This window comes from Fulvia fulva, chromosome 13, assembly GCF_020509005.1.
Source record: "Fulvia fulva chromosome 13, complete sequence".
Classification (NCBI taxonomy): domain Eukaryota; kingdom Fungi; phylum Ascomycota; class Dothideomycetes; order Mycosphaerellales; family Mycosphaerellaceae; genus Fulvia; species Fulvia fulva.
The window spans coordinates 383,527-411,223 of record NC_063024.1 but is presented as its reverse complement, the minus strand read 5'-3'; the positions used below and the strand labels follow the sequence as shown (position 1 = coordinate 411,223).

General features: G+C 53.0%; 10 protein-coding genes across 10 annotated transcripts; 3 read left to right on the top strand and 7 right to left on the bottom strand.

Moving 5' to 3' along the window:
* Nucleotides 1–1,936: 1,936 nt before the first annotated feature.
* On the bottom strand, nt 1,937–2,938 carry CLAFUR5_14231 (Ketosamine-3-kinase; the record flags this gene model as incomplete). The annotated part of the gene is made up of 1 exon (XM_047913379.1): nt 1,937–2,938. One exon carries the CDS (start codon nt 2,936–2,938, stop codon nt 1,937–1,939), a length of 1,002 nt encoding a protein of 333 aa, XP_047769361.1.
* A 676-nt stretch (nt 2,939–3,614) lies between these two features.
* CLAFUR5_14230 (Delta(24(24(1)))-sterol reductase) lies at nt 3,615–5,253 on the top strand (the record flags this gene model as incomplete). Its single annotated transcript, XM_047913378.1, has 2 exons — nt 3,615–5,189; nt 5,242–5,253. 2 exons carry the CDS (start codon nt 3,615–3,617, stop codon nt 5,251–5,253), a joined length of 1,587 nt encoding a protein of 528 aa, XP_047769360.1.
* A 925-nt stretch (nt 5,254–6,178) lies between these two features.
* Nucleotides 6,179–7,252, top strand: CLAFUR5_14229 (Putative vacuolar protein sorting-associated protein TDA6; the record flags this gene model as incomplete). Its single annotated transcript, XM_047913377.1, has 1 exon — nt 6,179–7,252. The coding sequence occupies one exon, from the start codon at nt 6,179–6,181 to the stop codon at nt 7,250–7,252; it is 1,074 nt and encodes a 357-aa protein (XP_047769412.1).
* A 1,428-nt stretch (nt 7,253–8,680) lies between these two features.
* CLAFUR5_14228 (Zn(2)-C6 fungal-type transcription factor afumD) lies at nt 8,681–10,147 on the bottom strand (the record flags this gene model as incomplete). The annotated part of the gene is made up of 4 exons (XM_047913376.1): nt 8,681–9,165; nt 9,220–9,961; nt 10,014–10,046; nt 10,103–10,147. The coding sequence occupies 4 exons, from the start codon at nt 10,145–10,147 to the stop codon at nt 8,681–8,683; spliced, it is 1,305 nt and encodes a 434-aa protein (XP_047769413.1).
* A 507-nt stretch (nt 10,148–10,654) lies between these two features.
* CLAFUR5_14227 (uncharacterized protein) lies at nt 10,655–12,012 on the top strand (the record flags this gene model as incomplete). The annotated part of the gene is made up of 3 exons (XM_047913375.1): nt 10,655–10,706; nt 10,764–11,436; nt 11,487–12,012. 3 exons carry the CDS (start codon nt 10,655–10,657, stop codon nt 12,010–12,012), a joined length of 1,251 nt encoding a protein of 416 aa, XP_047769679.1.
* Nucleotides 12,013–14,063: 2,051 nt separating this feature from the next.
* On the bottom strand, nt 14,064–15,158 carry CLAFUR5_14226 (NmrA-like family domain-containing protein 1; the record flags this gene model as incomplete). The annotated part of the gene is made up of 2 exons (XM_047913374.1): nt 14,064–15,037; nt 15,095–15,158. 2 exons carry the CDS (start codon nt 15,156–15,158, stop codon nt 14,064–14,066), a joined length of 1,038 nt encoding a protein of 345 aa, XP_047769680.1.
* A 1,915-nt stretch (nt 15,159–17,073) lies between these two features.
* CLAFUR5_14225 (uncharacterized protein) lies at nt 17,074–19,631 on the bottom strand (the record flags this gene model as incomplete). The annotated part of the gene is made up of 13 exons (XM_047913373.1): nt 17,074–17,189; nt 17,244–17,384; nt 17,476–17,574; nt 17,625–17,763; nt 17,823–17,936; nt 17,995–18,102; nt 18,153–18,230; nt 18,291–18,425; nt 18,486–18,638; nt 18,688–18,840; nt 19,023–19,175; nt 19,225–19,502; nt 19,550–19,631. The coding sequence occupies 13 exons, from the start codon at nt 19,629–19,631 to the stop codon at nt 17,074–17,076; spliced, it is 1,749 nt and encodes a 582-aa protein (XP_047769429.1).
* A 2,222-nt stretch (nt 19,632–21,853) lies between these two features.
* On the bottom strand, nt 21,854–23,278 carry CLAFUR5_14224 (Tyrosinase; the record flags this gene model as incomplete). Its single annotated transcript, XM_047913372.1, has 4 exons — nt 21,854–22,065; nt 22,117–22,238; nt 22,302–22,654; nt 22,700–23,278. The coding sequence occupies 4 exons, from the start codon at nt 23,276–23,278 to the stop codon at nt 21,854–21,856; spliced, it is 1,266 nt and encodes a 421-aa protein (XP_047769420.1).
* A 1,227-nt stretch (nt 23,279–24,505) lies between these two features.
* On the bottom strand, nt 24,506–25,449 carry CLAFUR5_14223 (uncharacterized protein; the record flags this gene model as incomplete). Its single annotated transcript, XM_047913371.1, has 2 exons — nt 24,506–25,076; nt 25,133–25,449. 2 exons carry the CDS (start codon nt 25,447–25,449, stop codon nt 24,506–24,508), a joined length of 888 nt encoding a protein of 295 aa, XP_047769675.1.
* An 809-nt stretch (nt 25,450–26,258) lies between these two features.
* On the bottom strand, nt 26,259–27,386 carry CLAFUR5_14222 (uncharacterized protein; the record flags this gene model as incomplete). The annotated part of the gene is made up of 1 exon (XM_047913370.1): nt 26,259–27,386. One exon carries the CDS (start codon nt 27,384–27,386, stop codon nt 26,259–26,261), a length of 1,128 nt encoding a protein of 375 aa, XP_047769676.1.
* Between the last annotated feature and the right edge of the window lie 311 nt (nt 27,387–27,697).

Here is a 27,697-nt window from a genome sequence, read left to right as displayed (position 1 = left end):
GGCAGCACGTTGTACCGGCTAGTCGGTCTTGAGTGACCGCGTGTGATGAGAGGCACGAGGGTCGCCAGTCCAGTGTACTCTAGCTCCAGACTTTCGATCTCGTGTGGTCAGTCTCAGCCATGTCCAAAAGGACTCAGTCTCCCTTGCTTCGGAGTCGACAATATCGTGACTAGATGAAAATGGTCCGAGCAGATGTCGATGACCGATGGAAGTCAGCGATGTGTTCTCTTTGTCAGTAGTCCATCCATGATCGTATCGGTTACTCTGATGCCGTCGATACAAAGTTCTTCATGTCGCAGTCTCGCACTGCAGATGTGTAGTCATGAGTGAAGGACCTAGGTGCAGCGGATTCAGTCTTTCCTGTCGGTCCAATGGCCATGATGAGAGGGCTCGAGCTTTACATGTGGAAGTTCTCATGCCGTGAGCACCGTGATCTTGTCGCTCTCGTTGGTGTGGAGACACAAAGCCTTCTCAGATGTCCTCGAATTTCGTGCCCTGGCGGACTCAGTATTAACCCATTGCCCCTGCTGTGCCTGCCTGTCATGGGCAAGCTATGTTTCCGGCGATGCTGCCCAAGGACCTTCTGGACACGTAGAATCTCGCCCTGCTGTCAGAATTGCAAAAAGTAAGCCGGCTGCCAAGCAATGACTTAAATTGCAGGAAATGAAGCTTCCACTTCCCGGAGATGATATATCTCAACGACGGCTGTGACCAGAACGACAAAAATGAACATGGGCGCGATCCCGGGATTGAACTGAGGCTATATTAGTCTTATTCTCATGGTCATGTTCCTGGTGACATGATATCGGAGTCACTTCGTTTCGTTGGGAAGGAACATACCCGGGGACCTCTCGCAGATCGTTCTCAGGGTGAGCCCTAAGCGCTGTGAAACTATTAGAACGCGGTTATAGATGGTGAGGCTGTTGATTTGAACGTACAGAATCATACCACTAGACCAACCGCGCTGATGGAAGGCAGAAAATTTGTGTTACAATATGAGGGCCTGGGCGGGGCAAGCTCGGTGGGGGGAAAGAAACATGCTGGAAGTCCAGTTCCCAGCTCCGGGAAGGTGCTATCGATACTCTGTGAGACCTGTTGTGCATCCGAAGTCGATAAGGGCGATGATGCGCTCCGGCTCTGGTCGACGATATTCATTGTGAGAAGATTCGTGCGCTGTTCGTAATGTCTGTGAATCGGATTGTGTAACTTCCAGACATGGTCGGAAAGCTTCCGCCCGCTCGGTCTTCGTATTCTCCAACTTCCATCAAGTTTATGGGTCTGTCGAGAAAACGAGCATCCAAAGTGCATTGCATAATTGAAAGGTTGCCAATGTCGAATGCAAGTGTGATGAAGAGACAAGAAAGACGCGAGATGAAGAATGCTCCCGTTGCCATCAGCGACAGCGCCTCCAAACTCTAGTTGAACAACAACATCATGAGCATATCGACTGCTCATCAGAGCGTGGGGCCAAGATCTGCCGTTGCATTGCACATATTTTGAATGGAAGTCGCACTGATAAGGTGAAGACTTCGGGCGGCCGGAAGCAAGAAACAGGCTGATTGACATGAACAAATGCACTCGCTGGACTGACAGGATGTCCAGTACCCAATCCAAAGCAGGTACGGCATCATATCTGGAGGGCGAGATCATGTGTCCATCTTCCCATTGCTGGAAAATGCATTATGTACTTCACCAAGTGCCTCCACTCCGAGATACGCGGCTTCGAGTTCCAGTTTCGGGTATGAACTTCTGCACATATTCTCATCAGACCCCTTGGACGCGATGTGCCTTTGAGCAAACGGCCTTCATCCTGTCCGAGCGCAGGGCGACTGCATAAGAACGCGAAGTCAGAGCTCCTTTTACTGGCTCAAGACATATCTTGCGAGCCACTCGCTCGCTCTCAAACGATCGCTTTCTGTCCATTCCAATTCCCACCTCACAACTCACTCCTCCCTGCATACTTCCCAATCAAACTCTTCATAATCCCCACCGCCCCACTCCTATACCCTCCGCCAAAAAGCGCATGATGATTCAAATGATGGTACAATTCATACAGCTTCACGCGATCCTCATACTCCCCCACCGGCTCCGTCTTCGGCACAAGCTCATGATACTCCTCCAAGAACTTCCCACCAAACCCACCAAACATCTTCATGATCCCCAGCTCGAACTCACTATGCGCGTAGCAGGCGCTGGAGTCGTACACGATATCCTCCGCCTCCGCCATGCTCGGCAGTTTGCCGGAGGAGGCGTTGCCGGACCAGAGATCGCCATGGACTACGACGGGGGTTATGCCGTTGCCGTTGTTGAGATGGGAGTCGCCGATCAAGTTTGGGACGACGGTGGTGCAGGTCTTCTCGATGAGATCTGTCAATTCGGGGTCTTTTCCGTTGGATTTATCGCTTTGTTTGAGGATGAACCGTAACCTTCGATTTGCGTAGAAGTCCGCCCAGGATGATTCGTAGGTGTTATCTTGAGGTGTGTCGCCGCAACATGTTGTTGCTGGAAACCCGAATTGTGGTTTATCGTAGCCTGCTGGTGTTGGTGCCGGGGTTGTGTGCAGTTTCGCGAGTTTCTGCGCGAGAGTCATGCCCTTCCCTTTACTCCCTCTTCGTCCGCCGGAGAGGTCGAGGTAATCTGTAACTAGGAAAGAGGTTCCGGGTGCATCGACGAATTCTCCGTGGCCGAAGGAGTTGGGACAGAGGGTTGGGACTGCGGAGTAGATGGCTTTGAGGGATTGGTGTTCGCCCTCGAACATTAGTTCGGCGGCGCGGCCTTTGCCGGTTTTCATGAAGTATTGCATTGTTGAGCCGTCTTGGGGTTTTGTTGTGATCTTGGACGTTGAGGCTGAGGACATGCCGCCTCGGCCGGCGGAGGAGACGGTGGTTTGCTCGGGGTCGAGCTTGAGGAGGGAGATGATGGCGGAGTCGACTTTCATTGTGGATGTCTTGCTGTGCATACGTTTGATGATGTTTGAGAGTGGCATAGGAGACGAGAGACAGATGAGATGATGTTGGATGGGGTCTCTTGTGCTTCACGCAGGTGTGATGCCAACAGCACAGCGATGATCTTGCCACCTACCTTGACAGCGTCTCGATGCTGCCGTATGCCCCAGTGCCACCGCTGTCTGTGCAGCGTGATGTGAGAGACCAATAGACGCGTCGAACAATATCGTATGGTGGGGACAGGTGATGTTGTCGCGCTCAACGTTGTGATGATGGTTACGAAAATGCCCAGCCAATGAGATGTGCATGTTTGTGCATCACGGCCGCGGGAATTTCGATCGGATGAGCGACGCGACGTGGATGTTTACCCTTGAGCCAGCACCGAGAAACGTCCTTCATCCTCGACATCACGTCTATTTTGTGCCATTGTGCGCCGAACAATCTCGGTGACCCATCGCAGGGGCCAGATCGAACGATTCTGGCCAATCGATAGCAGTGCGCCTGCATTTGCATTGCATAGCAAGGAATCGCGGTCCGCGCATTCCGCTCGCATTTTTTTACGATGAGCGACACTCCCAGCGCGCGAGTGACGAGGTCACAGACCGGGAAGACGCCCAGGTATATAAAGCGCACAGTACGCCACAGAAGGCACCACTCTCACATCTAACAATGTCCAGAAAGTCTATGCTCCCCGACGGCTTCGTCGAAACGCCAGGAACGAAACGGCGTACGCGCAAGTCAGGAACCCCCTCCGTCGACGATCGATCGCCATCACCTCTCGAACCTGCCTCCAGCTCAGGAAGAGACCCTCTGACCGCACCGATCCCCAATGGCAGAAGCGTGCCGTCTGAGAAGAAGGCGAATGGACACCACAATGGCACGCCCAAGGGCAAGGTCATCGACGGCTGGCTCGAGGGCTCAGATCCCAAGATCGACGCGGATCCACACTTCGAGTTTGGCGGAACATTCGGTGTGACCGCCATGATGATCGGCTTTCCATTGCTCATGTGGTACATGTGGGTTGGCGCGACGTACTACGACGGCAAGTTCGCATCTGAGCCGAGCATGACATGGTCAGCATATGGAAAGCACCTTGTCAAGCTGGTGTACACTGGCGCGTTCCCACACGCGAAGGCTTGGGCGATATACTGGACTTTCTTCATCTTTGAGGGTATCCTGTACCTTACGCTGCCAGGTGTCTACTCTACTGGAAAGCCCCTCCCACACGAAGGTGGAAAGCAGCTTCGCTACTACTGCAATGGTGTGTGGAGCTTCTATACCTCTATCGCTGTCGCGGCTGTCCTCCACTTCACTGGCATCTTCAAGCTCTACACTCTGATCGATGAGTTTGGGCCCATCATGTCGGTCGCCATCATCTCTGGTTTCCTGGTCTCCATTGTAGCCTACATCTCAGCTCTGGCACGAGGTGCCCAGCATCGTATGACTGGCCACCACATCTACGACTTCTTCATGGGTGCCGAGCTCAACCCACGCATGTTCGGCTGGCTCGACTTTAAGATGTTCTTCGAGATCCGTCTTCCATGGTTCATCCTCTTCTTCACCACCTTGTCTGCTGCGGCGCGCCAGTACGAGAACTACGGCTACGTCACTGGCGAAGTTGGCTTCCTGCTCATGGCCCACTGGCTCTACGCCAATGCCTGCTGCAAGGGAGAGGAGATGATTGTCATCACTTGGGACATGTACTACGAGAAGTGGGGCTTCATGCTTATCTTCTGGAACTTGGCTGGTGTCCCGCTCAGCTACTGCCACTGCACCATCTACCTCGCCAACCACGATCCAACCGAATATGCCTGGTCCAAGCCTGCTCTGGTCCTTTTCTACACCTCCTACCTCTTCATGTACTGGGTCTGGGATACCTGTAACTCGCAGAAGAACATGTTCCGCACGATGGGACGAGGCTACCACGTCCACCGCAAGACCTTCCCACAGCTGCCATGGAAGTACGTTGAGAACCCGGAGCACATCAAGACCGACACTGGAGATTCGATTCTAGTCGACGGCTGGTACAAGTACTGCCGCAAGATTCACTACACTTGCGACACGTACTTTGCGCTCACTTGGGGTCTTATCACTGGTTTCAACAGCCCATTCCCATGGTTCTACTCAGTCTTCTTCACGCTCATGATCACGCATCGTGCGTTCAGAGATATTCAGAGGTGTCGCGAGAAGTATGGTGATGCGTGGAAGGAGTACGAGAGGAGAGTGCCGTACTTGTTCATCCCGGTGAGCTACACCCTTTACGTCTCCACCATACTTTGACTAACATCTTGTGCAGTACGTTCTTTAAATGCAGGCGGCAGGTGTTGGCGGAAATGGCAGGGCCCTCGTTGACGGCGAGGACGTTTATGTACAATGTACAGAAGCAACGTCAAAAGGTAAGGTCATGTGGAAAAAGCGCAACGGAGTTAATGCTAGAAATGTACAAAGTCGGCCCAAGCAGCGTGACTGTGTGTCTCTAATACCCTCGCGACAAGGATGCAGAAGTGGCGATCAATATCAACATCAATATCAGCACGCTTTAGCGTGCAACTTTCGCAGCAAGATCAACTTCTCTCATCGGGATACTTTCTACGCTCTGCAACATCAAATGGAGTCTGAATCTAGAAGCAAATCGACCTGCCGAGACTGGTCCTGTCTCCGTACCTTGGTTGTGTTGCAGCGGGCGTGCAAGATCCGTACCACAGTCACAGCTCCCGCATTGCGCTATGCGCGCCAATCAAAACGAAGCTCCAACCATCGTGGACACCACACTTCAAACAGCTTCGACCTCACCCTCCAAACCCTCCCAGATGATCGTCATACGCATGTCCTCTGTTCTGCAGGTCCGACGGTGCGCATCCGATCGCTGCATCACGACCCACTGCCGTATGCTGATCTAGGTGCTCTGCTTGGTCGATGTACAGTACGCTACGGGACTCTGCACGGTATCAGCCTTTTATGCGCCATGTCCCTCTGTGCCTCTCGTGTGCGTATGATTCGCTTTGTTGGTTTGGGACGCTGTGCTGTGCAGATGTGGGTGGTGCAGATCGTGGTTGGGACTTGGATGCTTCTCCGGTGGTTTGGGGGCTGGTGGAAGTTAGATGTGGCTGTATGGTGGTTGTCACACGGTGCTTGGAAGCAGAGCGTGCGGGTACATATGGTAAGGTCGTTCGTCGTTTGTTTCGTATGTAGTTCACAGCAGTATATCGGCCTTCCGCTCGAGTCCAGCAAACATGCTCTCCCTCGCTCTCCTGAGCTTAGCTCTCACAGCAACAGCAGCACCTCTAGAACCCCGTCAAGCACCCTCCAACGTCCCCGACTTCGTCGTCAAGTTCGCACCCATCGCATACCTCCACACAGAAGAGAAATACAACCCTTCCGACATCTCGACGCAGCTATTCAATACCCACCCAGCCATCAACCGCACCACAACCACAGCCGGTCCTAACCCCCTGACCCTCGATAACCTCAACAACCTCAACACCATCGCCAACTCAGGCTCGCCAGGCGGCGAAGACATCTTCCTAACCTCCAACGCCGACCCCACAACCGACCCCAGACCCGAGTACCTGTACGGCGTACTGCCCGATGCACAAGGCAAAACCAACGGCGCCACCTCATCAGCCGTCATCACAGTCCAGAAGGGCGGCGGCATCCTCGACGCCTTCTACTTCTACTTCTACGCCTTCGATTTCGGCGGGGTGTATTTCGGTCTCAACGTGGGCAACCACGTAGGCGACTGGGAACACACCATGGTCCGTTTCGTGGCTGGAGTCCCGCAGGCGATCTGGTATAGTCAGCACTCTCGGGGCCAGGCGTTTACCTACCAGGCGACCAAAAAGGGGGCCGATGGTGTGAGACCTTTGGTGTATGTAGCGAATGGGACGCATGCGAATTATGCCACGGATGGGAATCACGATCATACGATTCCGGGGGTGAACTTACCGTTTGGACCGATTGAGGACCACACTGATGCTGGCGCGCTCTGGGATCCGATTGCTTCGGCGTATTACTACAGCTACGATGTTTCGTCGAAGAGCTTCGCGCCTTACAACGACGAACCGACCAATTGGCTTTACTTCACAGGCCACTGGGGTGATGCTAAGATTCCTGAAGATGATGAGAGGCAGAAGTGCGCTTTTGGAATCGATGCGTTGTGTGAATATGTTGGAGGACCGACGGGGCCGGCTTTTAAGGGCTTGGATAGAAAGGATGTGTGTCCGGATGGGGTTGAGGGCGGGTGTCATATATTGCCATTCGCGCTTGCGAAACGGGATAAGGAGGTGTGGGATGATATGAGTTTGTGATTAGAATTGCTAGTATTTTGTGGACAAGAGCTGGGCTCTCCACTCAGTCTGGTGGTCACATTTGTCGCTCGCGCCAATGTGCAGCGCTCCTCCGCTTGTTACTTCGTTCTATGAAGAATGCCGTTATCGCGGACTGTCATTCCTAACCAATGAAGCGACCCATCTTGACATCTGCCGAGCCACTTAGCCGCGTGATTGCCTCTCTCACATCGCCGTACTCTGACTCAAGCTGATAAGCGTCCTGAAGCGTGATATGATCCAGCTCGAGGTAGCAAAGGGCCAGCTGCTTCTTCGCCCAGCCCGCAATCGCGCGAGCGCCAAGAGTGGCACCTTTGATGATGAAGCGCTCCAGTTTCTGGAATTGTCGCAGGGTGATCAATTGCACAAGGGTCGTCGAGTCCGCGTCGAAGTCGTCAAGATGCCAGCAATGGTAGTTTTCGCTGGCAACTTTGAGCTTCAGATTTTGCAGTACGGGCGCTGAGGCCAGGACTTTGACGAAGTCGTCGATGTCAGTGGTGATCGCGCCTTCCTCTACGCAAGTGGCGAGCTCCAAAGTCTTGATTGTCATCATAACCTTCGAAAACATCCTCTTCTCCTTAATCCGATCCGGCTGTAAGATTAGGTATCTCTGGCGGATCCTCAGCTCTTGGATCGGTACCTCTGTCGCGGCGAGAGCTTCTAGGATGAAGTTGAAAAACATCTCAAGCTCGTCGCGATTTGGGATGGTCAAGAACTCGCGAGTATCGTCGTCCATGGCTGGCGCTCGCTCTTTGTCCTGGTTGACAACGGTGAAGATGTCGGCGATGTCGATCGTGGTGACGTTGTTCCGAAGATGCAGCAGCAGCACGGTCAGTGCATTGAAAGCAGCGTTGGAGGCTCTGGACACGGCGCGCTGCAGGAGAGCGTTGTGAAAGTTGCCTGCCTTGGTACGGTCCGCCTTCTTGAGAGGTAGCGAGTACTGCCTGGGACCGTCGGGTATTGGTGGCATGTCATCCATGCAGATGGACAAGTGCTGAACAGCTTTGCCAAAAATGCCATGTTTGGAGAGGTAGATGGCGTCTTCCAGACTTGCGACGTCCATCAGTAGCACGCTGCGGCGCGTGAAGTGAGCCTGCGTAATTGTGCGCAGTGACTTGGTGTCACACTCTCGAGACACTAGACGAAGTGCAGGTAGATCAAACTTGTCGGCAGCTTGAGCGATTCTTTCGGACATCTCAGCCGGCAAAGTGGCGAGCGTATTGGTTGTGGCCATAATAGTGGCTTCGGTATGCTGGACGACTGTGTGTAGTGCGCTGTTGTGTTGTTGCTGAGTAGCAAAGTTGCGTTGGAAGAAGAAGAAGGAAGGGCGTGAAAGCAGCTGCCATCCGACATCCTTGTCAACGTCGCGCGCACTAGCGTTACGCGAGCTGCAGTTCCAGGAAGGCACACTCATGACGGCTTCCCTTCACTTACACGACCAATCCCACTCCCACTCCTCACCACCTCAAGCGGCCACTGTGCCATCGCGCTCCACGATTCCGGCAACGCCACACACGCCTTCGAAACCTGTTGATCAGCAATCCCCTTGAACCACGGAAATCGTTCTTCAGCCAGCTTCATCGACGCGAAACAATGCGCGAGGACAGCGATAGCTCGCGGCTGGTTCGCTTCCACCAAGTCTCCAAAGCGGAGAGGCACTCTGGCAGGCATTGCGATGACTCTACGGCCAGTCGCTAGAGGAGAGTCGAGATTTTGTACGATGCCCTTGTACATCAGGCCAATGTATGCGACCGTGTGTTCGTAGGCTTCGCGGTCTTCGTCGGCAATCTCTTCGCCGTTGACTGGGGCGAGCAGGTATTTGAAGGGTTCTTGGTGTATCGGACGGAACAGCTCCTCGCTGTCTGAGAGATCTGGTTCGCCGTACATGCCGCCAGCTGTACCGAGATCAGTCATGGTTCAAGCCATCAAGATATCCCGACGGTGCTTACCTTCAGCAAACCAGGTTTCCCCTGATATTTCACGCCACTGCTCGATGATGAAGACAGTCCCGCGAGACAACCTGAACCACTTCATTGGATCCAGCATTAGTGAGTCGTTCTCATCTGAGCCTTCACTCAGTGTGAATAACGAGTAGTAGCAGACCAGGATTGAGCAGAGGTACGATGCTCTAGCATTGTCTTTCGTGATATTCGCCACCGCCCGTTGATGCCCCTCTAAGGCACGAGCGAAGTACTTTCTTGAGATTTCCAGCATCTCACCAGCATTGTCCGACCTTACAATAATGTGCTGCGGACCTGGCGCACCAAGCTGATACTGCCGAGATTGTGTCGCTTTCTTCCAGCCATTCTGCAGCGCCGCCTCGATGATGGGAGTGCTGTTAGAATCATCGTCGCCGACGTCATACATCTTCCCTTCGAGCGAAGACCAGACCCGCGGCTTCTGCCGGGATGCATACAGCGCTGTCACAGCCAGCATTGCGTCCAAAACATATCGATGCTCGAAGGCTAGTAGAGGCGCTTGATACTTCCAGAACTCCCAGGTTGTAGACAAGGTGTGGCAAGTATACACGATCCATTCGTGCATCAGCCGCATCTCCATGATGTGCTCGGCGGAACTTTCGCCGGCTCCATTTTGGGAGGGACTCCGGTGGTCTGCATACGGAGACGGAGGGTACTCGCAATGCACAGCGTGGCGGGTACATGCACCGCATTTTGGTCGCGCTTCGTCGCACTGCCATCAATCAGTACGAATCCGATAGCGAAGTTTCATCGATATAGCTTACCTTCACCTTCCGAGCCTTACACCGTATACAGCCCTACAGATCCGGGGCGTCAGCAACAACATATGAGACGGTCGTGTGGTGATACGTACGGTGCGCGTCTTCTTATGGCTCAGACGTGGTGCCATGCTACCCATACGCTGCAACGTCTGAATGCCACTCCCCACGAAGGAAATGGTCGGCCCATGAAGTGGGCGAGATGAGTATAGGATCAAGTGGTGCGGGCGCCGCGGACCACGATGCCGGGGGAGTCAAGATTTACTTTGATTACCTACGCAATTAAGCTTTGATGTGCGGCCGCGGTGCCTTCAATGTGCTGTCAAAGGATACGGGTACACTGCCCACTGCCTTGAGTAGGAGCAGGTCGACATAGCACAAGGGTCAATGTGAGAGCGAGTCGTTCTGCAGAAGATGCTATGCAGATGCCAAGTCCCAGCACTTTAGGTTCTAGCTGCCGACTGCCGACAGCGAAAAGTGACGCGCCTTTCGGAATCTTTCCAACGCGTTCTTTCACGTGTCGTGACCTGTTATTCCTCATCTCACCGACGACAACATTGCCTTGAGATCTTCCCGTTCGGCAGATCTTTTGAATGTACTGAATGTACTGATATCCTTCTTATCGCGACTGAGACACAGCAGCAAAAATGTACATCAGGCAAGAACAACTCCCACGCCTGAAGGAGTATGAGTACTCTGGTAGGTACACCTCCAACCACCCCTACGATAACATAAAACGAAGCTGATCACTCACAGGCGTGGACAAAAGTCTGGTCTCCCGATATGTCCTGAAACCATACTGGTGGTCGCAAATCATCAAACTCTTCCCCCTCTCCATGGCTCCCAACGCCATCACTCTGACAGGCTTCGGCTTCGTCATAGTCAACATCCTTACAATGCTCTACTTCAGCCCCAATCTGGATCAAGACTGCCCCTCATGGGTCTACGCCAGCTGGTCTATTGGGCTCTTCCTGTACCAATCCCTTGATGCTATTGATGGAAGCCAAGCGAGACGGACGAACCAGAGTGGGCCCTTGGGAGAACTCTTCGATCATGGCGTCGACGCGTTGAATACGAGCTTGGAGGTGCTCTTATTCGCGGCGGCGATGAACTTCGGACAGGCGTGGAGGACTGTGTTGGTGCTTTTTGCATGTTTGCTTACATTTTACGTGCAAACTTGGGATGAGTATCATACGAAGACGCTTACGTTGGGGTATATCTCGGGTCCTGTGGAGGGGATCTTGACGCTTTGTGTGGTGTATGGGGTCACGGCGTATATGGGAGGTGGAAGCTATTGGCAGCAGCCGATGTTGTGGGCCTTGGGGGTTCCGAGGTCCGAGTGGATGCCGGAGCTGGTGTATACGATGGATTTTGGGGACTTTTATATGGTGTATGGCGGGGTTGTGTTGGTGTTTACTTTGCTGGACAGGTCAGTCAGAATACACGCTCTCGAATGGACATTTGCTAATACTTGAACAGTGCCAACAACGTCATGGCGGCCAAACGAAAGCGTGGTGAGAATCCGCAAGAAGCGTTGTTCGGCTTGGTCCCGTTCTTCGCCTCCTGGGGTCTGATCGCAGCATACCTGGCTCTGCAGCCGACCATCCTTCGAGACCACCTCATCCCCTTCGTCCTCTACGCAGGCTTGATCAATGCCTACAGTGTCGGCCAGATGATCACGGCACATCTCACGAAGTCACTGTTCCCATACCAGAACGTCATCGCCCTGCCATTGCTTTACGGTGTCCTGGACTCTCTCGGGCCCGTCCTCCTGGAGAGGTTCAACTTCGGCTGGTACAGCTCGCTCGGAGATGGTGTCTACCAGGTTGCCTTCATGTTCACATGCTTGGGCCTGGGGTTCGGCATCTATGCAAGCTTCGTGGTGGATGTGATTGTGACGATTTGCGACTACCTGGATATCTGGTGTCTGACGATCAAACATCCCTGGACGGCGGAAACGGAGCAGAGTGAGAGCAAGCACATTAATGAGAAGAAGGCTGCTTGAGCGGAAGATACGAATGACAACGACATCACGGAGACATACTGCCAAACAGGAATGGCACGACATCACGTGGTCATGATCATCATTATGTCAGCCCTGCATTTCGGCCACCGGCTTTCGCGGCGAACGAAGTGGCTACACCGTTGCGGACTGATCACACGAACACTTCTCCCCATCGACCTTTCTGTCGGACGAGCTCCCCGGCCACACAGTTTAGATCACTGAACGAGCGAGCATTTGACGACCGTAAGAAAAGACGTTAAAATACCAACAGACCCGAGACCCAGCATGGCGAGTGCATCGACGTAGCTTTGCAGGAAGCTACGCTTGATGATAATATAGCTGATGACTCTTAGCTTGATACCCTGATACTTGTAGCGCAATCGATCAAAGACCAACTGCTTTCTCTAAGGGCTCCTGAGACGAAGCTAAAGGTTCCACCTGGTGTACCGACTTCGCCATCTGGAATGGATCTTCCACAAGTTCGCCCGGCCGAAGCTCAAAGTTCGACGAAGAAAGAATGAAATGTAAGACCTTTCGAGATGATGGAGGTCTCTGCGACTGGCCGTGGTCAAGACCAATGGCTGCCAACAGACTTTTATGCAAAAAGTTGTTTTCACCTCTTGCCTTCGATGCCGATATCTCGACGCTTATCGATGCCATCAAGACCGGGACACAACCATTCGAACGCCCTTATCAACGGCTTGTTTCTCCAAACATCAAAAAAGCTGTACGTCATTCGTGTCAGCCAAAAAGTGCAAAAAGGGAGCCGACCATTCGGTCGACGCTAAATCGATGGCAATCATCAGCAGTGCCACAGCACTCCGATACTTTCATCCAGACTTGAACTGAAGACCTTCTGTGTGTTAGACAGACGTGATAACCAACTACACCATGAAAGCGATCGACTTGATGAGGGCTGAAGAACTCCGGTGCTTTATGACGGTACTAACAAAAATCTCTGCAAAGTGGGTCCACCCAGCGCACAGACCAGGCGCCAGCAGCGGTATGCCCCTGTCCTTCAAGTGGCTTCAGTTTCCTGGCACTCTGTGCAGTCTGGAATGATGTTGGGGTATTGGAGTCGAAGTGAAGATGTGGTATGTTGAGATGATGGAGGGGGTCTTGGGCGACTTTGAAGCAGACTGATTTTGTCAAGGGTTGGATCACTCCAATGCATTGCTTTGGGATGTCCAGGAGCTGAGCAGAAAGGAATCTATGATGCCGAACCAGGACGAATGAATGAGGGCATCATAGTGATCGCACTGCACGGAATTTGTGAAACGAGACCAAACCCGGGGGCTTGCTGGTTGTCAGCGTTGCAGAGGATCATCAGGTCGCAAGTCCCAAACATGCGACATTGAGGCGTCCCTGCTAACGCGAGCGGCCGATGCACATTGGGACCTCAGAGGTAACGCATACTTGTACGCCACTGTTCATGCGGCGGCTTAGGACAGAACGACCGCACTGTTTGGACTTAACCGGACAGCTCTGCGACAGGATGAACTAAAATGTCTTAAGCTTGTCACAATATGGACGACAAGCATGCCTCAGTAGCGGGTTCACATATCTCGCCAGCCTACAAAGACGCACGAATCCAGCTGTCCGAACGACAGTGATCATCTGCATTATGGTTCGCATTTGCATCTCCACGATCGTTGATGGGACGCTGTCATATGCCTACACCCCGCTCGTGAAGAGCCTATACATACCATTAAGTTTCTTCTATTTTTGACGATCACCACTGGGCGAGTGGTATGCCAGCTTGAAACTTTTTCAGAGCATAAAATCGCAAGCTGGCAAAGCGAGATATCCCGGACCTCTACTTCAGCATAACACTGCTAATGCAGGCTCGAAGGACTCCTCTGTGTCCCTGCTCAGCGGTGATCGTTTTTGGCTTTTTGCTGAGGGAGTAATCATGGCTTGGCTTCAAGAAGCAGACATCTCCATGTACAGACGTGGTAACGATCAAGCTTGGAGATTCTCACAAACGTATGCGATTATCGTTGGTCAGCTGCAGTCAGCTGATCAATCGCCTTCATCTTCTGTATACTCCACTAAGAAGATTTTGCAGCAGCTTCTCTCCTCATCTTAGTCGGCTCCTTAGGCTCCGCTTGGTAGTTCGTCTTCTCCATCCACTCTGACAAGGTGGCAATCCGACCTGGAACAAACAGCTTATCACCCGACTTGGTCCTACCGCGATCCTCAACCTCTTTAGTGTTGTCCCTCCACATATTCCACCATGATCCGAACGACTTTCTGAACGTAAAAGTAGCCGGATCGTCTGCGCTGGCAGTCTTGGGAAATCGACTTTCTGGATCCATGCCTTTGTTCGCCGCTTCCTCGAACCATTGATCTTGTGTAATGGGCTGGAATCGAGCACTCTTCTTCGTGGTCGCAACGAATGCTGCGACGATCTCGGGCAAGGTGGAAGGTGTGGCTCCTGCGTCGACAAACTCGTCGATGAAGTCCTTCGGGTGTTGCAGAATGTGGGTGACTGTGATGCCATAGTTTTCCAACGGCATCAGAGGAATGACGCTGTTCTCATGCACTGGAGCAACGAATACAAACTCCTCGCCTTGCTTCATCGGCAAGAGCGCACTCCCTAACATCTCGGCATAAACACCACCATAGACGACCGTCCACGGCAAAATCTTGCTATTCTGCTGCTGCAACCAGTCTGACATATGCGCCTTCACAACATTATGGCTGTTGCGATACGCCTCATCGAAGCCATTCTCAGCAAGACGATTCCGAGCTCCGCTGTAGACGAAGTGCTTGAGACCGCTTTGTGCGGCGATCTCGTAGGCTCGCATGGTCCAGAAGTACTCGTCCGGCTCACGGATGTCGAAGGAGTTGATGATGAAGTAACAGGCATCTTGACCGGCGAAGGATGTTCGGAGACCTTGTTCAGAAGTGTAGTCGGACTGTATTACTTTTACGTTGGGCAACTTGGCCACAGCTTCTGCGGAGTCTGAGGATGTGTTACGCGTGGGGACTGTAATTTTGAAGGTTCCTGCTGCCGAGAGATCTTTTTGTCGTCTTGGTCAATTGAAGCAGGTGCTTGTGGTAGACTCCTGGTGCTTACGACGAACGATAGGACCGGCTTGGGCGCCAGTGCCGCCAAATACAACGACTGATCGATAGGACATTGTAGTTCCTCAACAAGAATGCTGTGATCTCATCAGTCGGATTCTGAGATGTTCAGAACCATAGGGAGACGAACTAACGCAAGTACCTACTTGGGAGTATCGAGTCTGGTTATCCAATTTCAATGAGCGAGTTTCGCAGGGTAGCACACGGAACAGGCATGCTGAGAACAACGTATATGCGGCGATGTCAATGATCAGTAATCCGGACCCGAGGAAGGAGGATTACCTTTTGCAGCTGCAGATCGTTCCAGCAAACAGTATCAATGACGATGTCGGCGCTGGAGGAACATTCCGCCGCTGCGCTGGCGAGGGAATGCACTGAGCAGGTCTGCAGTGGAAAAAGTCACGTTCTGGGAGACCTGCAAGCCTTATGAGTGGTTCTCGCGTGGGACACCAGTCGAATCGGAGTTTCCATGCAAGGCCACTGACCGATCGTCCCCAGAACTACGCTTCGAAGTCGAAGTAGAGGTCGGGAATGCAGGCTAACCATCACCCCTCTGTCGGGTACACGTGGTGTCCTTGACACTGATCCGCTTTGCCTGTCCCGTCGGTGACTTCGGACCAGTGTCCATGACAACACGAGTAATAGGAATGAAGCAGTGAGAAGAGAGTCGTAAGTCGCGGACCGTTGTCTGAATTATAGCGTAGAATCATCCATAGCTTCACATTCATCCCGTTCGCGTAAGTCCCCGGGGTTGCCTAGCCTTGAACATCGCTCGCGTGGCTCTTGCTCAGTGATCATCCAGCGGTCGTGGTGCACTGTGAGGGGGGTAAGGGTCAGCGATGCTGGGCAACCGCAACTCGTGAATGACTTACACATGACCCGCCACTTGTGGTCCTGCGCTGAGCCAACGGCACAGTTTCTAGTTCGAGCGCTCCGCACATACTCCAGCTGAGAGGGGATTAACGCAATCTCCACTGCACTACAAGCCGGAAGACAGGTTTGTCAGTTGCTTTGAACGATCACAAGTTTGCGAGAGGACTTACGCAGTCTGAGTTCTTAGTGCAGAACTCTCTCCCTGGCAGGCAGTCCACACACACTTTCGTATCGGCATCGCAAGTTTTAGTAGCAGAGCACTGTTAGAGATCATGTTAGCTCAGCAGTCAGGTCCCATCGTGGAGCCAGGAAAGCTACGTACACAGTTTGTCTCCCCGCAAGGCGTCTGATCCACTGGGCATGTCGCTGAGATTGCACCGCAGGTACCAAGAAGTGCATTATCGACTGTGTTGCAAGCTCCGTTGCACTATAGATCGTGAACAGGCGAGGTCAGTCTGATGATCAAATGCTTTGTGTCTGCTCTCGAATACTTACGCAAGTGCTTTCATCAGAGATACACTCGCGGTCATCCGCGACGCAGGTGGAGGTAGGCTCGCACAACTTCGTCACAGAGTTACAGGTCTCGGTATCATCATCGCACTATCGATAAATCCGTTAGCTTGTGGAGTCGTGACATGCGAGTAGCTCGAGAATACATACGCAGTTCGTTGATCCACATGGTGATTTGCCGACGTCACATGCGGGCGCACAAACTCCTGCTGTACTACCGCTGGGGGTATTACATCTGCCGCTACACTAAGAAGCCAAAGCCACTCGGTCAGTGAGGTTCGACGATTGTAGGCTTGGAGTATACTGACACATCTTGTGAGGCTATCGGTTAAACAGAAGATGCCTTCAGAGATACACAGAGGCTTATTCTGGCAGATGTTGGCAATGCAATCCTGGGTAGCGGTCGTGCAGCAGGTATCGCCACATGTTGTTTGGGTCTGCGCATTGCATGTTGGTGCTCGGGGCTTGCAGGTGCCCTCCTCGCGGATGATAATGGGGGCGGCTCGTCCCACTGCCTTCTTCCTGATCAGGGTAGGGTCACAGAAGTTGGTTGTTGGGTCACAGCAATCATTATCGGTTGTGCAGGACTCAGTTGGTTGCTTGCAGGTCACCTTCGGCTGGCAGGTCTTCGCGGGAATGACTTCCAGAGGATTCCTTTTCTTCTTGGATAGCACGGCCTTGCATTCCGAGCTCTGGTCGGAGCACTATAATAGAAAGTCAGCTAATCATATACGATGCTTCAAGAACAGGGTACTGACACAGTCGCCATCGCTTGTGCATGTCTGATCCTTCGCCTTGCAGACCACTTTTGGCTGACAGGTCTTCATCGGGATGACTTCGATAGGAGTCCTTTTCTTCATGGATAGCACGGCCCTGCATTCCAAGCTCTGGTCGGAGCACTGCGAAGAGAAAGTTAGCTGGGACTGGTCGTTGCTCCAGGGAAGAGGTACTCACACATTCGCCGTCATTTGTACATGGCTGATGTTTCACCTTGCAGACCACCTTTGGCTGGCAAGTCTTCGGGACGATACCCCCCAAGCCCCTCTTCATCGATGGTGTGGCCTTGCATTCCAAGTTCTGGTCGGAGCACTGTGAAGGAAGGTCAGCTAAGAGGGATCGACAGTTTAAGGATGAGGTACTAACACAGTCGCTGTCCATGGTACATGTCTGATCTTTCGCCTTGCAGACTAGCTCGGGCTGGCAGGTCTTCATGCGGAGCACGCCCCGGGCCTGGAGTTTCTCAAAAACGGGCGTTAGAGTGCACTTGTTGCCAGAGCACTGTGGTGTAGAAACGTCAGCTGTGTCCGAATATTGAGCTGCTCACGCCGGATACTCACGCATTGGCTATCGGTTGTGCATTCGCTGTCGGCTGGAGTGCAAGCCGGCTTGCAGGTTCCCGGCTTTGTTCCTGTTTTAATCACGACGTCTGGTAAGCTGCATGTCTTGGAACACTGTGAGGCGATAGTCGTTAGTCAAAATCATAAACCATATACTTCAAGGTGGTCTTACACAGTCATCAGCCTTCGCGCAGGGCGCCTCGTTCGGGGTGCAAACAACTGGTGCTGGGGCGCAGCTCTTTACTCCCATTGTCTCCTTGCAAACTTCCGTCGACAAGCACTGCAGCACATTAGTCATGTAGCAATATGATAACTACCAAAGATACTCACGCATGACGTTCCACATGTCGTGGGCTTCTCAGCCGGACATTGGCAAGACTTGTCCTTGCAGATCTGTGGAGCGGTGCACTACGATCTCAACGTCAGTCTCCGTCTCCCACAGGGTGACACGAAACATGATCCTCTCACCTTGTTTCCGCAAGTCCCACAGTTCTCTGGCTTTGTTGGATCAACACACTTGAGGCTCTCTTTCTGGCCACAAGCCAGAGGGAGCTGCTCGGGACATTGGCAGTTTCCTCCCTTACAGGTCTGCTGGTCGTAACACTACACGCCGAGGTCAGCCAGGGTTCTGTGAGCGTGTTCGGATATCAAAAGACGCCTTACCTTGGTACCACATTGTCCGCAATTCTTGGCGTCCTTCTGTTTGTTGCTGCACTCCAAGGCGCCATATTTCTGTGGGTTCGGGCACTGGTCCGGCTTGTCCGCTGGGCAGATTGGTTTACATTGACCATATTTGCATTCCTCGCCGGATTTGCACTTTCAATATGTTAGTAACGTCATTTTGGGCAGATCAAAGATGGTTTACCTTCGTTCCACACTGTCCACAGTTCTTGAGATCCTTCTGCTTGTTGGTACATTCCAAGGCGCCATACTTTTGTGGATTGGGGCACTGGTCCGGCTTGTCGGCTGGGCAGACTGGTTTGCATTGACCATATTGACAATCCTCGCCATATTTGCACTGTTGATGTGTTAGCAATGTGACTTGGTACCTCACAAGATCAGATGGCATGATAGCGAGTCCTGGAGAGCAGGGTGAGGTGACTGCCAAGTGCAATGGACCACCGACATGAAGCTTGAGAAGAGGAGCGCGAGGGATGCGGCGACGGCTGCGACGTCTAGACCTGCCGTGAGGCTACTCACCTGGGTTCCACATCTCCCGCAGTTCTTCTTGTCGGTCTTCTTGTTCGTGCATGTTAACTGTCCGTACTTGCTTGGGTCCGGGCAGGAGTCTGGTTTATCAGAAGGGCAAGTCGCCTTGCACTTCCCGGACTTGCAGACTTCTCCGTACTTGCACTGATTCGTGTGTCAGAAATAGGCTTATCGGCGGCAATGGGAGACATACCTGTTTGCCACAGCTACCGCAGCTCTTGGCATCAGACTGAAGGTCGGCGCAGTAGTTGCCGCATGGAGACTTGGAACATGTGGTCTTGTAGCCACAGTTGGTCGGCATGCAAGTGTTCTTGTAGCAACCGCAATATTCCTTGACTTTGTCGTAAGACATCGCCCTGAGCGCCTTAGGGCACTTGTTTCGATCGAATCTGTGTCTCTGGGGCATTGAGTGGCAGTACTGCTGCACGGATCGATCGTTGGCAGTCATCTTCATCAAAGACTGGTACTGGTCTGTGATGGTCAGCATCATTAAGGATGATGGTAGCAGTGCAGCTTACTTGAAGAGCACGAGTTTCCTGCGAGTGCACTGCCACTGGCAAGCAGCAGGCCAAAGGCCAGGGTGACTATGGCTCGCACCATATTTGCGACCTATACCGTAAGTGGCTGTCGAAAGGGAAATTGACAGAGTGACAGAGGAAAGGCAGCGAGCGACGTTGTCACTCTTATGAGTCTCGTCAGACAGTGTTACTTGCGCCCCCGAGGCGCTCGACCGGGCATGCTCAAGATCCGCCTCCTTACATGTGTGCTCGTTCAGCTGGCCATCTTCGAGAGCGGCTTGAAGGTTTCCTGCAAGCGAATGCAGGCGTACATTCATCAAACAGAAGCTGAATCGACGGCGGCAACGTCCAAAAGTTGCCCGTTTGAGACTGGATCTCCTTTGAGGCGCTGCTGCGTAAAGCGGGTATGCAGACATTAGTGCAATGCAACACGAGGGTAGGGCTTGGCATGTGGGCTTGATGCGGCTTGTAGCAGGCACGCCTACACTGAAGAAACTCATGCAGACGTCCGCATTGAATCTTTGTTTTCTCCCAAGCAGCTCGGAGTCCCGTCGTGTTAGATCGAGGATAGTCCAGGTCGGAAGCGGCACGATGATTCCACCACATCAACAAGAAGCCTCTGGGTCCTGGGAAGCAGATGCAACATGCTTTCAAGATTGACAGAAGGTCTCCTGACGCCCAGGATGCCTCCACGAAGATCCGGATGAGGCTGGCTGAACCGTCTGAATAAAGCGGTGGCGCCTCTTGGCATGGACTTTTGTGGACTAGGCTTCAAGCCTATTTGTGGAGGTGGAGGCCAGAACTGCCAGAACATCTCCACCGCCACGTGCTCGACATGTGGCAGATATTATGATGGCGGCGGTGACTAGAGCAAGCCATTGTGGTCGGAGAGACCGGCGCGGCAGGAAACGTGGAAGCCCATCGATGTTGACGATGTGGGAATGCAATCCATGGTCAGTTGCGCGGAGGTCTACATTAGCAGACACACAGCAGGTGCACGGGTCGGAAGGGCGTGCTGTCGGCTTAAGGCTGAGACAATAGTGTTGAAGTGGGACATGAAGATCATCGATGGAGATGATATCTGGACGTGGCACGATGGCACAAATCGAAGTGGAAAATGTTGTTGTGGGCAAGAGAACGCGACGTGAAGTCGAAGAAGCTCATTGGCTGCGGAAAGATCGTCGTGTTTCACACCACCAAGACCCCTGACACGTGATCAGCTCAGCGCCACTTCCGCTCTGCCGATGAACCCTCTCATCGACAGTCAACAACGGTTCATGGTGCTCTTTGTCAGTGACAGGAGGAACACAACCACTCTATTTGCTGATCGTTCCAAACGTGTCGCTAGCTCCGAATCCTCCGAGCAGCCTTGTGATGATACATGACCGCCTGACACGAGAGAAGTGTGTCCGAAGACGAGTGATGAAGAGTAGCGATGCCACACCGTGAACAGCAGGGCTTGGTGGCTGCTTCCGAGACAGTCTCGGAAGCTTTCTCTGCAACGACCGGTGAAGATCGACTTCCACACGCGATGGCTGGCAGACGAAGAGCTGGCTATGCAAGACGGGATATGAGGGCGTCCATGCCCGCTGAATCACGAAAGCCTTCAGACTTCTGTCAGCGGTTCGTGCGGTCAGTGGATCTTGGATTGAGTGCCCGTGGTCCCAGTGCTGTAGGCTCCTCAAATGCATGGGATTACGGACAGCAGAGACTAGAGTGCCCATTCGCTCGGAGCCTATACCAGCCAACATGCTGCTCAGCTTGACAAGGTATGCGATACCGTGTGGCAGCTGTGCTGATGCAAAGATTAGGCTGCGTCCGGCGAACATAAGTCGTTACATCGTGGTATGGTACCGTGCGATCCACAGAGCAAGTGATCAGCCACTTACGCAAGCAGCAGTGGTATAAAGAATGCCGTGACGAAGAGTAACTTGCATACGCAGTGTGTTCGTGTCGACGTCGTGCTGTAAACGTTTTCATTGCCTGATTGCGGGTATGTGTAGGCGACATTTCATTTCCGCCTGCTCGGCTAGCCGATGTGGACCTATCTCAGGAACTCCCTATCAAGAGCCTGAAGCAATCAAGGCTGCCTGCCCTTCAGCGCCGCCGAGTTGCCATAGTCTTCCGTAGTATGCGAAGACTTCCTTCTCGTGTGCGCCCGACTCCGTGTACCAGCAGAGCAAGTAGCATGAGGAGTGCATGCATTCCGGGCGTGAAGCTGGCGAGCAGTATATGGAGTGCAAATCGTCGCTGGCTGAGATGGACGTATTGATGCTGGTGGTGGTGGTGCTGCTGTCATCGCCTCTAAACCACAGGCGCAAACGTCATTTCTGGCGCAGACGAAGCAGAGCCGTACAATCCCTCAACCTGTCCCCTGACATGGTCTCTGAAGCCAGTCGCACCGTTACTATGCGGTTTGAGCTGAAGCTCGGGATACGAGTATCCCAAAGCCATGATGTTGCGGACATCATTGGAGGTCCAGAATTTGCCGTTGCTGTCTCGAAAAGGTTTCAAAGCTACTTGGACCATCAGTAAGGGATCGCGATTGCTTAGGTAGTTGTACTCACGCGTCCCGGTGCTTTCGGTATCGTTTGCTAGAGTGCCGAAGTTGCCCTTTTGGTTGATCTGAGGGGTGACCCATGCATCGGGATGCATAATTTGCCAGATCGCGCAGAGGCGGTCGAGGTTGCTAGGTGTGCGGTGTCAGCTTACTGCGCTGTGCTGTTTGTTGTTCACAAAGGTGGCGTCTTACGCATGAGAAAGATAGAATATCGGATCGAACGCTGCATAGTCGTAGTAAGTCATATGGCCAGTATTGGGGCCGCCGATAAGCTGGTGAAAGTCGTTATGGAGCGCCTCAATGCTTTGGTACGTCGCTTCAGTCGAACCCTCGTTGCTGAATGCTGGCCAAGTGCTATACTTGTCATCAAGAAGAAGTGCCTTGATCCGTCGTTGCAAGCCTGTGGTGTTCGCCGCTAGATGCTCCTGGATATGCGACAGTTCACTGACAGCATCAGGCTCATGGGAGCTAGGAGATCGTACCGATCGATTCCATGTGTTCTGAGGCGCATGCGGAAAGCACTCGTCGTCGTTGAACGTCCCATTCTGCAGTGTCGATTGGTACAGTGGGTTATCGATGAGTTACATGACGGTGTCGGGTAGGACGACGTTCCATTTCGGCAGGGTCAAGATATCCGGCATTCGACCACCATTTGATGCCCAGTCGAAGTATGGCAATCGTAGATCATGCAGTGCCTGCCTGTATCCATTTTGGAACTCCATGGTCGCAGCGTCCAAGATCTGCTGGGCATTCTGATAGATGACTTGCTCGAATAGTCCGAGGAAAGCGCGGTGCCAGGTGAGGAACAGTGTTGATGAATGAGGAGCCCAGCCTCCGCCACTGCCAGTCTGCCCTTCATTGTTCCAGCTTCGATGTGGTCGTCCATGGATGCCGGCGACCTCCCAGAAAGACATGAGATCCCCCTTGTCCTTCGAATAGAGCTGCCGCAGCGCAAGCAGGAACAAATTGGCAGTCTTGCCATCGTTGAGCCTCAGAAAGTCGTTGATCTCTCTCCTCAGAACGATATTGCTGTCTTGTCCGTCTCCTTCAGCTCCCGCAAGTGCAGCGGTCGGGGCTCGTCCCTCGAGGTCAAAGGACGCGCCCGTCCCACGGCAGTATTGAAGAGCTACCAGACAGAGGATGGTCAGGGTTCTCCACAGTCTCGCCATACCAGGTGATCAACGGCAGACTGCACCATCAGCGAGAGGTTATAGATACTCGTGTGGTTGCAGGACGTTATGGACCGAAGGAGAAAGCGTTCTCAACTTGCAAGCCTGGGCCTGCAGGCAGGCTCTTGGGATGATGAGCACAACAGTGCCGTTTCTGCGATCTTATAAACCCTTTGCAGCGAGACATAGACCCTCTGGGGATTTTAAGCTGGATGCGAAAAGCTTATATGCGCCGTGAGCAAATGAGCGGCCGTATAGTAAGCGGGACGTGAGGTACGAACCAGCGGATGCAAAGAGGGCAAGCTATTCGTGTATCATGTCGAACGTCCTGACTGAAGGTTGAGAGATCACGAAGATCGTATGCGACGTTGTATTGTGGTCCTCCACCGAGGATCTAAGCGCGCTGCTCGGGCGGATCGGATAGACAGCTTCTTATGGGCTCATAGCCTACCGAGTCCTGCACTCCAGCTGTATCCTGATCGTTCCGAATCCAACGGGCTTCGCAGTGGAAGTGAGTCGTCCGCATTTCGTCAGGGGGCAATGAAAGTTGCCATCAAGACGGTCTACACACGTTAAGTCATCTGATGTTGAAAGACACGTCAGATCTGCCCATCATGCATCGCTCGAGGAGAATACACTCTTCAGTCTCAGGTACCACTTGATTCACATGGCATCCCCCGACGAAAAGAAAATATCTCTCACCCGCTGCACTGTCCATGACAGGCCTGAGAACGTACGGTCGTGGCGCACCGTCAAGCAGCACTATCACATCTCCTCGGCGACAGAGTTCGGGCACCAGCCCAAGGAACCCTCTCTCAGTCACCATGAACTTTTGACCGCGAAGCTCAGACAGTGCTTCAAGGAATGACTTTACGGACCTTTGGAGGTGATTAGACGGCTCGGCCACAGAATGGTTGGCGAAGCCTGATATGTCTTGAAGAAACGTGACGAAAGTGTTGATGTCCTTCTTGTCAAGGTGGTAGCCGCTACGGGTATTGACCATCAAAGTCTGAGCCAGCTGGTGGTAGCGATGTTGATGGCAAGGGGTCATGCAGACGAAACTTGTTAAAGTACTTGTAGTATCGTCTGGAAGACAGAAGTGCTCCTTGGAGAAAGTGGCGGAAAGCTTCGCCACTTTATCGAGATAAGTGCCCTTTAAATGTAGTGTATTGGGTTCCTGATGGAACTTATTACGTTCGTACGCAGGAGTCCAACTCTGATACCTGTTCATGAACTCAATGACGGCTCCAGGACGTGGAGGTCGATGTAGTCGCGATGGTCGGTCGATTTTGTACAAGATGGTATAGCGTCGTCGTAAATATCAGCTTCGTCCCCATGGCTCACCCATTCGAGGATTTCAATCGGCGATGCCGATGTTTCCTGAACAAATCTGCTTGCGTCGCGAATGACATGATATGGCTCCTTACTGTAGTCTGGCATCACTAGGTGCAATTGTCTCTTTTCGAATCCCACTAAGCTCTGCAAGATAGCGAACATGCCGAAAATCTTGTCTCTCACATCATAGCACGAGAGGTCTCGGGCACATCTCAAAGCATCGATTGGCCGACGGTTGTGACCACCCCGGTGACTGGCAGATAGCCACAGTCGTGCTTGTGCATTTGGTACGCCAGGTCGTTGTGAGAGAGCGGTCGCAATGGTGGCGCGCTCGCCCGCTACATTGAGGTCGTATGTCCAGTTGGCGAGGCGAACAATGAACTCGACATCGATAGCGCTATTGTCTGCCAGGACACAGATGCATTTGCGAGCCAACACAAACTCCTGGACGGTCCACCCACGGCTGCGCATTGGGTCATGTCAGCCAGTATTCATAACGACGGACTCCTTAAAGCATACCTGAACCAAGGCTTGGCAAAGACTGCGGCTAGCGCGTCTAGATCCATCGAGTCGTCGAGTTCTTCATGTGTAAAATGGTCGATGTCGGAATAGTGCTCGCAGCCTGTGGACGTGATCACTTCCCAGACATTGCGTAGGCTAAAGATTCCTTGCTTGAACAGCTTGTCTTCGAGTCCATGGTAGACCAGAACCTGCACAGCCTTCGAGAAGATCTCGTCCGTGTTGGCGATTTGGTGCGCTTTCCCTACCTCATCTGCCCGATTTATACATATCGCGTCAATCCAAAGTGTTCGCTCCGTCACGCAGGCTTGTACCATGCGCCGCAGAGCTCACTCTGCTTTGGCGGGCACCTCCACGATCTGGCCATGCAAGACTGTTGGACGGCGATGTGAAAGATCGGCCCAATGGTACGAGATCGCTTCGTATCGAGGTTCCACTGGCCCACGTAAGGAAGTATACCAGAAGGCGCATCGCAGTAACTCGTGCTCGGATACACATCCTTCGACGTGAAGTAAGCGGACTTCGACCTTCCAAGATCGAGTGGTTTGTAGTCGATAGACATCTTGATCAATGGTTGGCGTGGGAGCTGAGCAGAAGCAGCGAAAAGGCCCAGCTGTTCCACCGAACCTGCATAAGCGATGCATACCAGCCGCAGAGACCAGGATGTTGCAGATAGTGAATCTTGTCGAACGTACAGTGACAGCAGTGCGAGTACCGATGATCCGACATGCAATAGGGTGTTGCTGGTCTTCATGGCTGATGATGTGGCCGAGAGAAATGGTCGCAAGCAGTGCGGTAGCGGGTCTATTGTGTCGCAAGTAGAGAACTGATATCGCTTGGAGGCTGGTATGAAGTAGGCCGCGGATGAAGTGGCGGATGCTAGGTTTGTCGATGCCGGTTCAACAGTTGGAGATGCATCTCAAATGTTGGTCGCATCCGCAGTGGTTTGTGTACCATCGCCCTTTTGTCTTCAGCAAAATGGATGCAGCGCCAGATGGCGGCCTCATGCAGAGTTGGCTTTTATACACTATCTATACAACGGAGAGTAGTCTTACACCTCCAACGTCCAACTCCATCTATGCGACGCGCCATCTAAAGGGTATCACGACCCATCTCCCTGTTTCTTTTATACACCAGAGCTCTCCCCCAAACTCCACAAAATCCCTTCATACACCCCAAACATAATCGCCGCACTAGGCACCACCCTGAACATATGCGGTACCAACCCTCCATACAGCGCCGGCATCCCCTCCTCCCTGAAAACAGTCACGAAACACGACCAAAGCCCTCGATACTTCACATTCCCACTAGCATCCGTAGGCGCCTGCCGTAACCGTGTCCGGACAACTTCGTGTGGGTATGTAATCAGCGCCGCAACGAACTTGGCACCGCCCGCTGCCGTGAGCTTGCCCGTCCATTCGACTGTCTTGTCCCACGCATTCGGTAGCCGCCCAGATTTCTCGAGGTCTAGCTGGCGCTTGTTTAGGCTACTCTTGGCTTGTTCGTAAAGCATCCATTGCAGAGTGCTTTCGCTCACGCCGAGGTATGATGCTGTGAGACCGCGGTATAGACCGCGGATGCCTTCGTGTCGGAAGGTCTTGACGATGCAATCCATGGCGTTTTGGTATTGTCGTCCTTGCCCGCCGGGTCCTGCGTTCTGCTTGTCGAGTTGTAGTCGTGTCTTGACGAGCCAGATTGGATTCGTGGCGGTTCCTGTGATGATGCCTGCTGTTGCTGCGCTCAGGAGATGCACACCAGCCGTCTCTTTCCCGTCAAAGAAGAGGTTCGAGTATACACGCTTTCCATTTCCATACGCCCAGAAGTTGATTGCTCGCGCTGGCACCACTCCCACCAGATTCGGCCCAAGTCCCTTGAACAGCGCTCTCCACCCCTCCACTTTCGGTATCTGTCCCAATATCTGTCCCGTCTCACTAATATGTAACCACCCAGCGCGTAGTGGGCTCATCGTGTGAGGTGGCGGCATCCCTTTCGCTTCCCGCATCGCAGCCAATTGGTCCTGGTAGAATGTGCTTTGTAACCTCGTCTTCAGGACGTCGAGCGGTGATGTGAGAGTGGCCGCTGTCATGCCGCCCAGGCCACCGGCGACGAAGTGCGCCCATGGTCGGCGCTCTTTGATGGACTGGGGAGCGCCGGGCAATGCTGTTACCTCCTCGCCATCCTGAGGTGCGATTTCTGGGTCGGCGTTGGTCTGGGACTGGTCGTAGGCGCGCGGGAGGGGTTTCGTTGTGGACATTCAAGCTACGTGTTGCGATGAAGTGTAGCGATTGGATTGGGTCACCGAGTGATCGTGTAGGCGCAAACGAGCAGTTGGCGGTGATGGTGGATGTCGGTTGTTTCGCTTTTGGGGGATCCTTCAGTGGTATGGAGTCTGGCTGATATGATATCGCTGAAGGAATCGTAAACGAGACGTCGTGGCTAGTTCCAGATGGATGGACAGATTGCTATGCTTTGTATTGTATTGTAGAAAAGTAGGTTCGAGGACCTCGACATGCAGGGTCGATCTCGGCATTGCCAAGGCGTCTTGCCGCAACAGCTTCATGACCT